The following is a 13,347-nucleotide window of genomic DNA, read 5'->3' on the forward strand; positions in this document are numbered from 1 at the left end:
TAAGTATCCTAAAACAATTACCTGGATCAGACTACTTAAAACTAAATACTTATTAAGAGGTTTAAGTAAGAAATATTTTCAAGGTGTGTTTCTTACGTTGCTGCTGCTTCCAAAGAAATTTCAGTTATACCAAGTAGATTAGCTCTTCTGTATGAAATATTTCTCATCATTGGTACCTGAGAAGACAACCAGCATCTGCAATCCTCTGAATTAATGCTCAGTAACTCTGCTCTAGCTGCCACTGGGTACTCTTTTATTAACCCAGCTTGCTGAAACTTCAAGGATGCTGCCAGTTAAAACTAAGAAAATTCAGTGGTAGTACCAAAAGCCACGATGAAGGAGCTGTGCACACAAAAGCTATTCAGCAGCTCAGAGGGCCTTCTCTAGCAGGGATAGACAAATAGTGGCAGTAATTACAGAGTTGCCTAAAGGGTGTTATCAGGGTGAAATGAGATTCTGCAAAGGAAGCTGCCTGAGAAGAGACAGAAGCCATTTAATGAAGAGCATGGTAACACAGACTTGCCAGATCAGAGAAGAGGAATATAAACTAGACTGAACAGAGCTGGGGAACTGAAATATTTTTCAACTCACATGAAACATTGAAATCTGAAGAGAAACTATAACACAAGACCAAAAACAAAAATGATAAAGCAACTTGGCAAATATATTTTGTGCCTATACAAAGATCCAAGGGCTACAGTGTAACTGGGTAAACCTGAGGCTGTCACCTCAGCTTAAAATATTTGCAAGGTAAATCAAAGCAAAATGAAAAGATTTGTTCAATAATGGAACGCAAGGAAGGAAGTGAAGAAATTGTTCCTTTCTGTATTGAGCAATGCACATAGTACTTTGGGATTCAAGGAAAATATGGTTAACAGAAACCCTGTTGCATTTCTTGCAGTAGAAATACACAGAAAAAGGGATACTGATATGATGTGTCTACTTCAGGCATCCTCATAAAATGAAGCAAATATCTGAGGGTCTTTATCAGGGCAGAAATTAAAGTAATTTTTCAAGAAATAAATCTTGTAGCAAATCAAGACCTGAAGTACATTGCTATTAGGAAAGAAAATCAGAACACACTCGAAGTACACTTGCAGGCCAAGAAATCCATTGCTCAACATTTCATTTCAAGAGAATGAGAAAATTATTAGAGAATCAGTTAGACTTTCTTTTGTAAATAGAAAGTGGGTTTACCTTTAAATGTAAGGAAAGGAACTTACTGATTGGAACGATAATGGGCTTAAAAACCAGACCAAAGTGCAGAAACAACTAGGCTGTCTTCTGAAGACAATTCCAAGACTTAACCCATTTGGGACAGCTGCAAACAGTTTAAGAGAACATATTCCAGGGCAGACCAGTAAATTATTTAGAGGAGAACAACTAACCAGTGTTATATTAACTGACCTGTGAGGCTGATTTGGTTGTTATCTAGGATTCTTCAGTGACATACAAATCAAAACAGCAGAAACAAAAGCTTAGCCAGCTGTATGTCTGAGGAGTAGCACAAGTCTGTGGGGATAAGCTGAGAAACTCTAAAGGTCTAAAAAAGGCAGAATCCATCAAAGTGCAACTAGGGCAAGAAAAATATCCCAGAAATGCAATCCAAATAAGAAGCAGACAAAGACGAAAATAGGTCTATTATGAAACAAAGACTGTAAAAATGAGCCGTAACTGAAGGGAAAAGAGAGTTCTTGTCTATAAAAAGTGGCTGAAAGGTGAAACTAAAGAAAAGTACAGTCAGCCAAAGTTTCACATCAGAACTTATAATGAACATTACATACTTATTTTAAAAAGAATGTATAGGATAGTAAGATAAATGCTAAAAATAGTCTTGTCAAGATTGAAACATGTCAAAGCAGTATCTTTCTTTTCTCTGGTCTGATAATCAAGAAACAGCAAGATGTGACATCCTGAGTCTAAAAAGCTGATTGTTCTGTAGGACATCATTAGAAACTCACAAGAGACATGGACAAGAGAAAAAGTCACTACTGTAAGGTAGGTAAAGAACTGTTTGAAAAGCCACACAGAACCAAATGAAGATGACCTGTAAGAACTACTTATGTCAAACATTGCCCTACATTGTACATTTCTTGACATTGATAAGTCAGAAAATGATTTTTAAAATCTGCAGATGATAGACAGATCAAACTCTCAGAGTTTAAATGCTCTTGAGAACAGGATCAAATTCAAATTTATCTTGAAAATCAGAAAAAGAGGTTGTGGCTATGAATTCCAAATAAAACACACAAACACAATGTACTGCATTAAGGACACTGCTCATTGTCTGAGCCTCCTCAAAATATAACGACCTTCAAAACAAAGACCAAAATAACAAGCCCTTCAAAAAACCTTCAAACAAATACATCCATACTCTGATGATACATCCCTCCTGATGCTGCACAGTCTCACATGATGAAGCTCAAGCCAACAGGGAACTATCCTTACAATTTTCCATTGTGCTCTGCTTGCATGAAAAGTAGGAAGGTACAGAGTCAGTAAGAACTTCCTAGGCTCTAGGACTGAAGTGGCAGATTTCAAAGTACTGCAGTAATTTGAATCAGAGAACCATGATAGTGTTGCTAAAAAGATGATTTTTTTTTTTAAGTCATTTTGGCAAATAATTTTCATGGGTGGAGAGAAGACAGATTTTGCTGTTCTTTTTAAAGCTCAGGAGGCGTTAGCTATGAAAAACAGCATCCAATTTTGGTTAGCACACTTTAAGAGTGATATAAAATGAAGAGACAAGCAAGGAAAGTACAAATGACAAAAAACTTCAAAACACAAATTTCAAAGGGCATTAAATGAGGAAGAGAAGCTGCGATACAGTCTTCCCTACATATAAAAGGTTCTCAGAAAATGCATTAGAGGGAGAAAATACCTTCTAGGTGTAAAAAGAACTAATCCTTAGACATAACTACCTGTATCAGACCAGATATAATAGTGTTGCAGCTATGTATAATACAGTATACTACTTAGGCTGTAAAAGAGTCTGAACAAGGTATTTAGTAAATTAGTGCTTTTCTTTTAAATAACCAGGATAGAAAACTATACAGGATCATCCAGATAGAATTATCTTGCCTTTGGGCAAAGGTAGGGATAATAGGATTTGTGTGTTCACTTTCTCCCTGGCACATGTACAGTCCTCAATACAAACCTGTGACTGCCAAATGATTCATAACAATCACAAAAATACCATGAAAACAAATGAACTCATTACATTTACTTATAGAACACTGCTAACTGCTGTCACTGAAGAAAGGAGAACAGCAAACCTGATCAACAATGTCGTTGACTTTATCGCGCTCACAGTCCAAAATCACTCGTCTTTCCTTTTTTACCTCTAGATCTTGAAACAGTGAACGGTAAGTTTCATCTTTTCTCTCATTGTTAATATTTCCTACATTGATAGCAGTCACTTGCCATTTCTTTTCAGCAGCAGAATCCAGCACAGCTTGCAACGTTGATAAGCCTAGCAAAGCACAGGAGAAAACAGAAGATATGACTGATGACTGACAAAGCTTCAGGAATTAACAAGCTTCTACAATGTGATTTGTGAGATCACTTATTTAAGTTCTCCTGTAAATTGTTTGACCTGTCACAAGTAGGTAGAAATCAGAAACTAAGATATATGTGGGTCAAATTAATTATTATTGCATAAAACTTCCATTTGCATCACTGCAAGGCATCAAGGTAAAGCCTCATAAGTGCAACCTTTAGGTTTGGCCCAATTTCTTCAGAATTGGATTTCATTGTTTTCACTGATCCGCTGCTGGAATTCTACATAGTGGGAAAGAGATCTTCTAGGAGAGGAGTGATCCAATTAGAGCAAAAGGATCAGCCACCTATTACAAAAAGGATGAGCCTTATTAAAGGATCAGCTGCTTAAACAACAGCTATTGAACAGCTTTGGTTCCCAGCACTTGAGCAGTGCTGTATCTAAGCCCAGACCTCACTGAAGTCTATGGCAGAATTCCCACGTTCTGCAATGATGGTAATGGATTTATTATTTCTGTTGCCTACAGTCACATCCCTGATTAGGAAAGATGTGCTGAGATATATTTTTCCCTATAGATAAGCAGGCTCAATGCTAACACCTACAAGCAGTGTAGAGAAGTTTGCTTCCATCTCGTACCTTTAGCAAGTTCCTGATAGGAAGCTGTAATGTTTGCACAGATGCAACTGCCTGTGATATACTGTAAAACCAGTGAAGATTTTACTTGACATATTTTACTTTTTAGGGATGAGGTAATGTAGTAGAGAAATATGAAAATTACTGCTGGAAATTAATTCCTGCTATACAAAAAGTACAATTTTAATGACTTCCAGCAGTACAAGAATGAGACTTATCATGTTTCAATTCCTACCAGAGAATTCTACATGATTCTAGAGAGCAGTTTTAGGGATACCAGATACTATTATAAAGAAAAAAAAAATAGACTTTCTTATGAGTGAATTGACATTTTTGCCCATTCTTCTCTCCTGAAACCATCAAACATCAGGAGTCATTTCTTTTAGACAAATTCTGATGTGGTATGTAAAGGAAGCTTAAGGTATAACTTTCATGAGAAATAATAGTGGTTATACCCATAAATATAGAAGAAGAGCACTGAAAATTAATTTCTCTCACAGTGTGTAGGCATAATATTAAATAAGGATTGGTCAGTGTTTAGCAATTCATCTTCATCAGTGAAAATGGTAATGACATACAGCACTACACAAGACTGGTCATCAGCAAAGGCAGAAAATGGCAGGCTTCCAAAAGCATAAATTGAATTATTATCTTATATAATTCTGGTTTGCCAAGTCTCTTTAAGAAAGACTGATATTAAGTTTTGTATGTCATGTAAGGAATATTTAAAATCACAGATAACTACAGTCCACTGGTACATATAATCTATTTCAAATCCCAAAGATGAATCTGGAGAACTTGTGTTAAAAGGGAAAGATTAGTGATGTAAGCAAACTGAGATGTAGGGAGCATCTTAAAACACTGAAAAGCACGAAAGTATGTTTAAACCTCAAAATACTGCTTGAAATGATGAATTAAAATTTAAAAAAAAGACAAATCAGCCAAACTGATGCCGTTTATTCTGAATAATTGTTTCAAATATCATGTAGCAGATTTCAGGTCCTCCAACCTGTCTAAATTTCCTCTGAGTTAAACAATCTCACCTAGGCACAAATTATTAAGGACTACTAATGCTAATACCACCCATTGCAAAGGGTTTTTATATTTTACTCCTCTAATCTTCTGTTTTTCCCAGGGTTTCTCTTTTCTTGACATACTCTCTCCAGAGATATCAAATGGCTGCCTGGATTGCTTGCTTTATTTTTGTTTTTGTGGCAGATTTGTCATCCCCATACAGCTTAGCTTATTCTGATGATGATTTTGCATGTTGCAAAATCACAAGCAAAAACACAACAACCAAACAGAAAGTATTTGCAGCAATACTTTTGTGAAAGTGAAATTTTCAAGAAAGTAGTAACAAAAGTGGAAGACTCAGCAGAGAAGAAAAGTCCAGCAACTTCAGTTGCTATTTTTTAAGCTGCATGAGCACTTCTGCCTGGGAAACTCATGTCCTGAACCTCTTTTGGTTATCATGAGACAAACTTTTAAAGCAGTGAGCTTTGAAAAGAAAGATGGAAGAGAAGCTGAATAACTTAGCAATTCTTTTACAGATAGAATCTTACAATAATGCTACTACTTTTTCTAAAACTTAGTGTTAGCAATGGCAGAGAGGATGTAAGGATGGTAACTACTCCACATTCCATGAGAATAACTACTGCATTAAGGCAGAAATAGCTTGGGCACACATCTACTGAACTGTCTCACTCCTCAAGGACAGGAATGACAGCAAATTGCCCTGGACTTCAGCCAGTCAGTCCCTAAACACAGAAGTGCTCCAACACCAGCAATAAACAATTCTTTAGGAATAAGTCACCAAACTAATTCTTATTAGCCTTTATAGTTTCCATTAAGTTAAGTAAGTCTCTTTGCCTTAACATTTTCAATCCTACATCATTCCTTAAATATACATCATTGTCACTACATTAACAGGCAAAGTGCTTAAAGAACTGTGGACTTGTGTATGTGGGATTTGATGTCAATGTAGCTGGCTACAAACTGCTCAGCACTGCAATCTGACCTCATGCAACCTGGGGGGAGCACTGAGGAGCAAAGATTTACTCCACATAAGGGCAGGAGTTGCATGCCTTGGAGCTTGTTACCACTGGGGTGCCTTGCCACAATTAAAATCAAGAGGTAAATAAAAAAGGAAGAACCTAAGGGTGGGTAGAAAGAACAAAGTGATGCTGATATTCCTGGTAAGATCCAGACAGTGCAGCTCACAAGAACTAGGTGTTTTTCAGTATTTCCTAAATATAAATCACATGCAGGTCACATTCTGCCCACTGCTAGATGATTGACAGAGTACTGGCTGAGAAATAGCTTTACATCTGTCCTTTCTAAAAAGACAGTGAATGTTTCTGATTCTAATGTGAATTTGAAAAGGAACTGCCAGAGAAATGAGCTTAGCCTTCATTGTTCCATGTGACATTACCTTTGGAGGTTACACACCAGGATTAGTTCTTCTAACTGGAATGCTTACAAAAGTGATACAGAACTCTCTAGAGGAGACCCCTTCAGCTTCTGAACATCATGTATAAAATGGCATCAGAATGCAGGGAATTTAAAGTCACCCCATTACTCAACAAAAGATAGTGTGGTATGCTTTAACTCTATTAGCAGTTTATAATTTAAAATGCATTTGGTATTTAACTCTGACCAATGAACATGCAGAAAAGCCACAAAGTAGTCTCTTTAAAGGGAACAGGAGCAGGTAAGATAGAAGAGATAGCCAAGGACTACTAGATGAGGACAACCTGAAAACAGAATTATAAAAATTGAATTCCAGAAAAAGCAATCAAAAACCCCACCTTTTCTGGATAAAGCTGCTTCTTCTTAGAAAACTAACTGATATACCACAATTTGCCAGTGACATTTTCAAGCTCATAAAATGTTATGTTATTATTACTACAGCCACAAAAGGGCATGAGAAGGCTGTATTGGTGGAGTTAATTGATCTTGAGCAATGGGTTTGGGTTTATCAACATCAACAATACAATCCAAGCTCATCAGAGGCAAGGAACTTGATACCAAAAGCAGTCTCCAAAGAAGTAGGGATTGACTGCATCCAAGATTTATTGTTTGCTTGGTGCCCAGCTATGGATTTTGCATACACGGAGTGAATCTGTGGTAGCAGACAGCCCTTCATGCTCAGACTTTTTTTTTTCTTCTTTGATGTTTCTTTAACAAAAAAAGAAAAAACTTTACATAGAAACTGTTTCACAACATGTGACTAATCTCACATTGCTTAAGAGCTGCAATTCTATTAATGCATACCATAATAATTTCATTCTCATCTGAACAATTTTGTCTCTGTCCCAAAAGCTCATTTCTAAATGCAAGAAACACTATTCAATTACACTTACACTTGTTGGAGGTAAATATTTCTTCCATTATTTACTTATCTAATACGAATTCCAGATTTCAATGAGATACACCTGCCAAACAGGGTACAGGTAAATAGTACCACAGCTTACCTCTGTCACTGTCATACAAATATGCAAACTTGGTCCACTGATAGTATTCAATCAAGCTAAGAAGAGCTCCCTTGAGGTCAGGTCTCATCTGAATGACAAAGGGATGTGTTCCATCTGTTGGGAAGCTGGGAGTTATGAAGGAGACATGAAGAGTCCCACAGAATGATGTTATGGTATTTACAGACTTCTTGTCATAGAATCCAAAAATAGCAAAGACTCCTCTTGAAAACTGGGAGCAGACTAGAAAGAAGAAAGACAGAAAATTAGCAGGAGAATTTAATTTTAAAAATTATTGAAATTTTTAAAAAATTATTGAAAAATGTATGTATATATATACATTATGAGAAATGTATGTCAGAAAAGTATCTGATCACATAAATATCAGGCAAAAAAATAATACTCTGCTATGGAGATAATTTGTTAGCATTACCAATCAGTAATAAAAAACCTACACTAGAAAAAAAAAAAAAAAGAAAGTATCAGTGGTGCACACTCCTAGATGATAAATGCAGAAATAAAACTCACCAACTTACTCTTAAATTCAATTTATGTTGTAAAGAACAGTGATGACAGACATCAATGGCAGTTGCAATTCAAAAAATGAGGCATTATGACCATACATAGCATTATGGAAATAGATAATATTTTGTCATGTTAAAAATAAACTGCCTCTGAGGTCAAGACTCACTGAGCTTTGTAGAAAATACTTTAAATAACTTTCCATTTGTGAAAACCCAAAGCCAAAACTGAACTCCAATCTATCAAGAGCAGTAAGAAGTCCATTTGCTTTAAAGCCCTCCTGTATCAAAGCATTATTTTAATCCCTGCTTTGTAGGACTCAGCAAAAGCTGGTCCTTCTGGCTGACACTTGCGGTCATGTTGCAGGAAGAATAACCTCATAGGTGTAAATATCATGCTGATCATTCACTTTTTATCTGGAGACAATTCAATCCAGTTGATGAATGTGACTGACCACAACAGCCTGTGCAGAAGAGCTGGTTCTTTCTGGGCTATTCCTTTCTTTGAGACTGCAGGGCATACTAGTGCCTAAGTTCTAAAGCCAGGGTACAAGAAGGAAATATTAATCTCTGATTAATTCACACTTATCACTTATGCATTCTTTGGTTTGCAGAGTCACCTTGAGCAAGACACATCCTTCTAGAGACACCTGACCTGCTTATAGATAGAAATCATAGTGTAATTGATGCTAATTTTGCCCAGCCATTTAGTACACTAATCCTTGACCATAATTCATATAAGGGCAAAAATAACTTGGTTTATTTTAGAATTTTCTAGATTTGAACTAATAATATATTTTTATCTTTCAAAGTTATTGTATCTTCATTTTTAAAATGGTGTTTCTTTTTTTAAAACAAATATTATCCCTTTATGCCTGTTACTACTCATTGCTATCTTCTTTCCATGGCTTTGCCTATATCTATGCAACCACTCATCTCTCACGCCCTAATTATTCCTCTACTCCAATCAAAAGCACCTAAACAGGATGAGTGAAATTCTGAGTCTGCCAGTTTTAAGTTTTCACCGATTAACTTTAATTAGGTCAGAATTTTGCCTCAGGTGAGAAAATACAAGTGATTAAAAAACTTGATGAGTAACACCTCTTTATAAAAGGATGCTGCAGGTTTTACAGGGCTAAAGTACAAGACGGTCAAACCTTTTCCATTCTAGCTACAAATCATTACAGAATCATAGAATTGTCTTGAGTGGAAAGACCTTTAAGATTAGAGTCCAACCATCAACTCAGCACTGCAAAGACTAAACCGCATCCCCAAGTGCCACATCTCAACCTCTTTTAAAGACATCCATGATAGTTACTCACCAGCTTCTCTGGGACAGTTGTTCCAATGCCTCCCAACCCCTCTCATGAAGAGATTTATCCTAATATCCAGTCTAAATAGCCTCTATCCTAACTTGAGGCCATTTCCTCCTCTGTTGCTTGTTATCTGAGAGCAGACCAGCTTCCACATTGCTACACCCTCCTTCCAGGCAGCTGCACAGAGTGATAAGGTCCACCTTGAGTCTCCTTTGCTCCACACTAAATAACCCCAGATTCTCCAACTGGTCCTCACCAGACTCATGCTCCAGACCCTTCCCCAGGTCCGTTTCCCTTCTCTGGACATGCTCCAGCCCCTCAGTGTCCTTTCTGCAGTGAGGGGCCCAGAACTGGACACAGGGTTTGAGGTGAGGCCTCACCAGTGCTGAGTACAGGGGAACAAACCCTGCCCTGGTTCTGCTGGCCACACTATTGCTGATCCAGGCCAGGATCCATTGGCCACCTGGGCACACACTGGCTCATGTTCAGCTGCTGCTGACCAGCACCTCCAGGTCCTTTTCCATGGGGCAGCTTTCCAGCTGCTCTTCCCCCAGCCTGCAATGCTGTGTAGGGTTGTTGTGAGCCAAGAGCAGGATCTGGCATTTGGCCTTGCTGAGCCTCACACAGTTGGCCTTGCTCATAAATCCAGCCTGTGCAGACCCCTCTGTGGAGCCTTCCAGACCTCCAGCAGATCAACACTCCCACCCAGTTTGGTGTCCTCTGCAAACTGACCAAGGGTGCACTTGATCCTCTCGTCCAGATGGTTGATAAATACATCAAACAGGGCTGGCCTCAACACTGTGTCCTGGGAGACACCACTTGTGACTGGCTGCCAGCTGGATGGAACTCCATGCATCACTGCTCTCTGGGCCTGACCATCCAGCCAGCTTTTTACTCCTCCAAGCCATAAGCAACCAGTTTCTCCAGGATAATGCTGTGGAAAATGGTGTCAAAGGCTTTACTAAAGCCAGGTAGACAAGATTCACAGCCTTTCCCTCACCCACCAAGAGGGTTGTCTTGCCATAGAAGGAGATCAGGCTGGACGAGGAGCCTTTCACAAATCTGTGCTGGCTGAGCCTGATCACCTGTTTGACCCACATGTGCTTTGTGACAGCATTCAAGATGACCTTCCCCAGCACCAAGGTTTGTCTGACAGGAAAGGTTATACTTCCAGCTCTTGTAGATGGTTGTCACCTTTGCTAATTCCCAGACAACAGGACCTCCATAGTCCTAGCAGACTTGATGTCAAGTGAACTGACCCATGATCAAAAAAACCCCAAAAATCAAAATTCTACTGATGACACCAGGCTTAGAGCCAGGTATTGATCTGCTGGCTTGCTGGTTGTTCTGTGTGTTCTCTGCACCTGGAAGGATAGAGGAAAATGCCACTTGTGCTCCTGATCCTCCAATCAGTTGTCCCAAGGCCCTGAAGTCTCTTGGTTGCTCTCAGAGAGACCTCAGGGACTTGGGACAGTCTTCAGGGACTTGCTCAGCCTTGTTGCAACTTGATTACAGATTGAAAAAAATCAGTCAAGGATAATCAATCAAAGGCAGTATTCAGGGCAGGAAGGTGTCTCTTCATGTCTTAAACCCAAGCCCCAAGGAGGGAGGGCTGGTTGGCATAAGGTGCCTTCTGTTCCCTTCAGAGAGGACTCTCCTATGGAAATGACACATCTTTTTCTTTATGGAAGCAGTTTTTGATGCAGAGCATAGGCCAACCTCAGCAACACCTCCATGCTGGATGAACCAGCGTCCTTGCTATTGTTCAGTTTCCCTTGCAGAGCCTCAGATATGTTATGGGAGGGCACATGGGAAGGTGGGGCAGTCACAGAGGAGACACAGCAGCTACACCAGCAGGAACCCATCACCACTGCCCCCTATCCCTTAAGCCACTGTGTTCACCCAGACAGAGGGAGGAAAGGCAATCCTTTCTGTCATGAATCCAGTCTGCCTGTCCAGCCTGTGCCAGGGAAAGCAGGCAGCTTTTGGTCCCTCTCCCTCTCTGCTGCTCCTCAAGCCACTCACCTCCCAGAGCTCTGTCACTGGGCACAGAGGTGCTCCCTTGCCCATGAACACCTCCCAGAGCTCTGTCACTGGGCACTGAGGAGCTCCCCTGCTCATGAACACCTGCCAGAGCTCTGTCACTGGGCACTGAGGAGCTCCCCTGCTCATGAACACCTGCCAGAGCTCTGTCACTGGGCACTGAGGAGCTCCCCTGCTCATGAACACCTGCCAGAGCTCTGTCACTGGGCACTGAGGAGCTCCCCTGCTCATGAACACCTCCCAGAGCTCTGTCACTGGGCACAGAGGAGCTCCCCTGCCCATGAACCCCTCCCAGAGCTCTGTCACTGGGCACAGAGGAGCTCCCCTGCCCAGAGCTCTGTCACTGGGCACAAAGGCGCTCCCCTGCCCATGAACCCCTCCCAGAGCTCTGTCACTGGGCACAGAGGAGCTCCCCTGCCCAGAGCTCTGTCACTGGGCACAGAGGAGCTCCTCTGCCCAGAGCTCTGTCACTGGGCACAGAGGAGCTCCTCTGCCCATGCACACTCTCACAGGAGGGCTCCCTGCTGCTGGTCAGTGCTGCTAAGAGCAGGCTCCACGCTCCAGCCCAACACCTGTGTGGCAGCATGTTCCCATGGGAGCCCTGTCTCTGGGCAGCTGTGTCATGTTGGACAAAGATTTCTGAAAAAGGCTGTGAATTTTCTGAATAGCTTTACTGTTTAAGTTACTGGAACTCCTTGTTCTATTCCACATCATTATGCTCTTGCTGAGGCAAAACCGTCTCACTACCTCCCCACACACTCATGAATACTTGTTTCCCATGTGCAGCAAAGGCTAAATACCATCTGAACTTGCTACAATAAAGGAATTAATGCCTCATAACTCACCTTCAAAAATGCAAATAAAAATAGAGCATCAGTTTACTTCTGGATTCCTGGATGAGAATCTTGCATAGACTGTTACTTGTACACTACTGTGACCTTCTGAACTAAACAATTTTAATACTGTAAGTATTGTACTAGTGTAATACTGTTAGCACTCTAAGGTGACAGAGACAAAAAGTGTCTCATCAAAGGACCACTGAAAAATAAAAATGCTTTATGTCACTACTGCCAACACCTGGGATGCATTTCTCCTGTCACACTGCTTTGCTTCCATCATCAGATATTTTAGGCACAGATGGAATAATGTTGCCTACAGCAGCCAACAACCAGAAAATTTGAAAATCATGGGTGACGCCTTCTGAGAATCATCCCCCATCCTCTCCTCACCTTCCTGACATGGAGACCTTTACCCTGACCCATAAGTTTTCTCACTTCTTCTCTTCCTATCTTCTCCTCTGTATGCTGGGGACAGAGGGGAGACTGAGTGGTGTGAATGCTTTGCAGCTGGTAGGGTTAACCCATGACAGGGAAAAAGGTGTTATTCCCCCTTCCACCCACAGGACAGAGCTGTAGATACCACTGTGCTCCACTGTCCCTCTTCAGTGGCACACATGCACCCACTCTCTTCAGAAGGCAACTGCTATTCTTTCAAACTGAACTCCTCCCTGACAAGGCACAAAATCATACCACCTGTCATCACAACCTACTTAAATAAAGCACTCTTGAATTAACACAGTGAACAACTGTTTAATCTCTCCACCTGATAAATCATCAATCCTTACACACATGCGTATTCTTCTGGGGAAGGTTGGTGAAACAAGAATTTTGATCTCTCCTGCACACAGTGAATGATAAGTAAAAAGCATCACCTCCAGCTGGGAAAGTCAAGGCACTGCATTTCTAAGTGCCTAGAGGAGCTGCAGTTTAAAAGCTGAATTACGTACACACAGGGGTAAACAATCCCAACAACTGACATGGTAAAAGCAAAATCATTTTATATTCTTAAAATTATTAAGAAACCTG

At 40.3% G+C, this 13,347-nt stretch overlaps 1 protein-coding gene across 4 annotated transcripts in view; it reads right to left on the bottom strand.

The window, feature by feature from the left end:
• GRIA2 (glutamate ionotropic receptor AMPA type subunit 2) overlaps nucleotides 1–13,347 on the bottom strand; it is an 86,637-nt gene that overhangs the window by 37,713 nt on the left and 35,577 nt on the right. For all 4 annotated transcript variants that reach the window (XM_064710783.1, XM_064710779.1, XM_064710781.1 and 1 more), the window contains 2 exons: nucleotides 7,606–7,845; nucleotides 3,276–3,472 (listed from right to left, as the gene is read on the bottom strand). In XM_064710783.1, coding sequence (XP_064566853.1) covers nucleotides 3,276–3,472; nucleotides 7,606–7,845 — 437 coding nt within the window. The remainder of the gene's footprint in view (nucleotides 1–3,275; nucleotides 3,473–7,605; nucleotides 7,846–13,347) is intronic.

Source organism: Zonotrichia leucophrys, chromosome 4 (genome assembly GCF_028769735.1).
Source record: "Zonotrichia leucophrys gambelii isolate GWCS_2022_RI chromosome 4, RI_Zleu_2.0, whole genome shotgun sequence".
NCBI lineage: Eukaryota > Metazoa > Chordata > Aves > Passeriformes > Passerellidae > Zonotrichia > Zonotrichia leucophrys.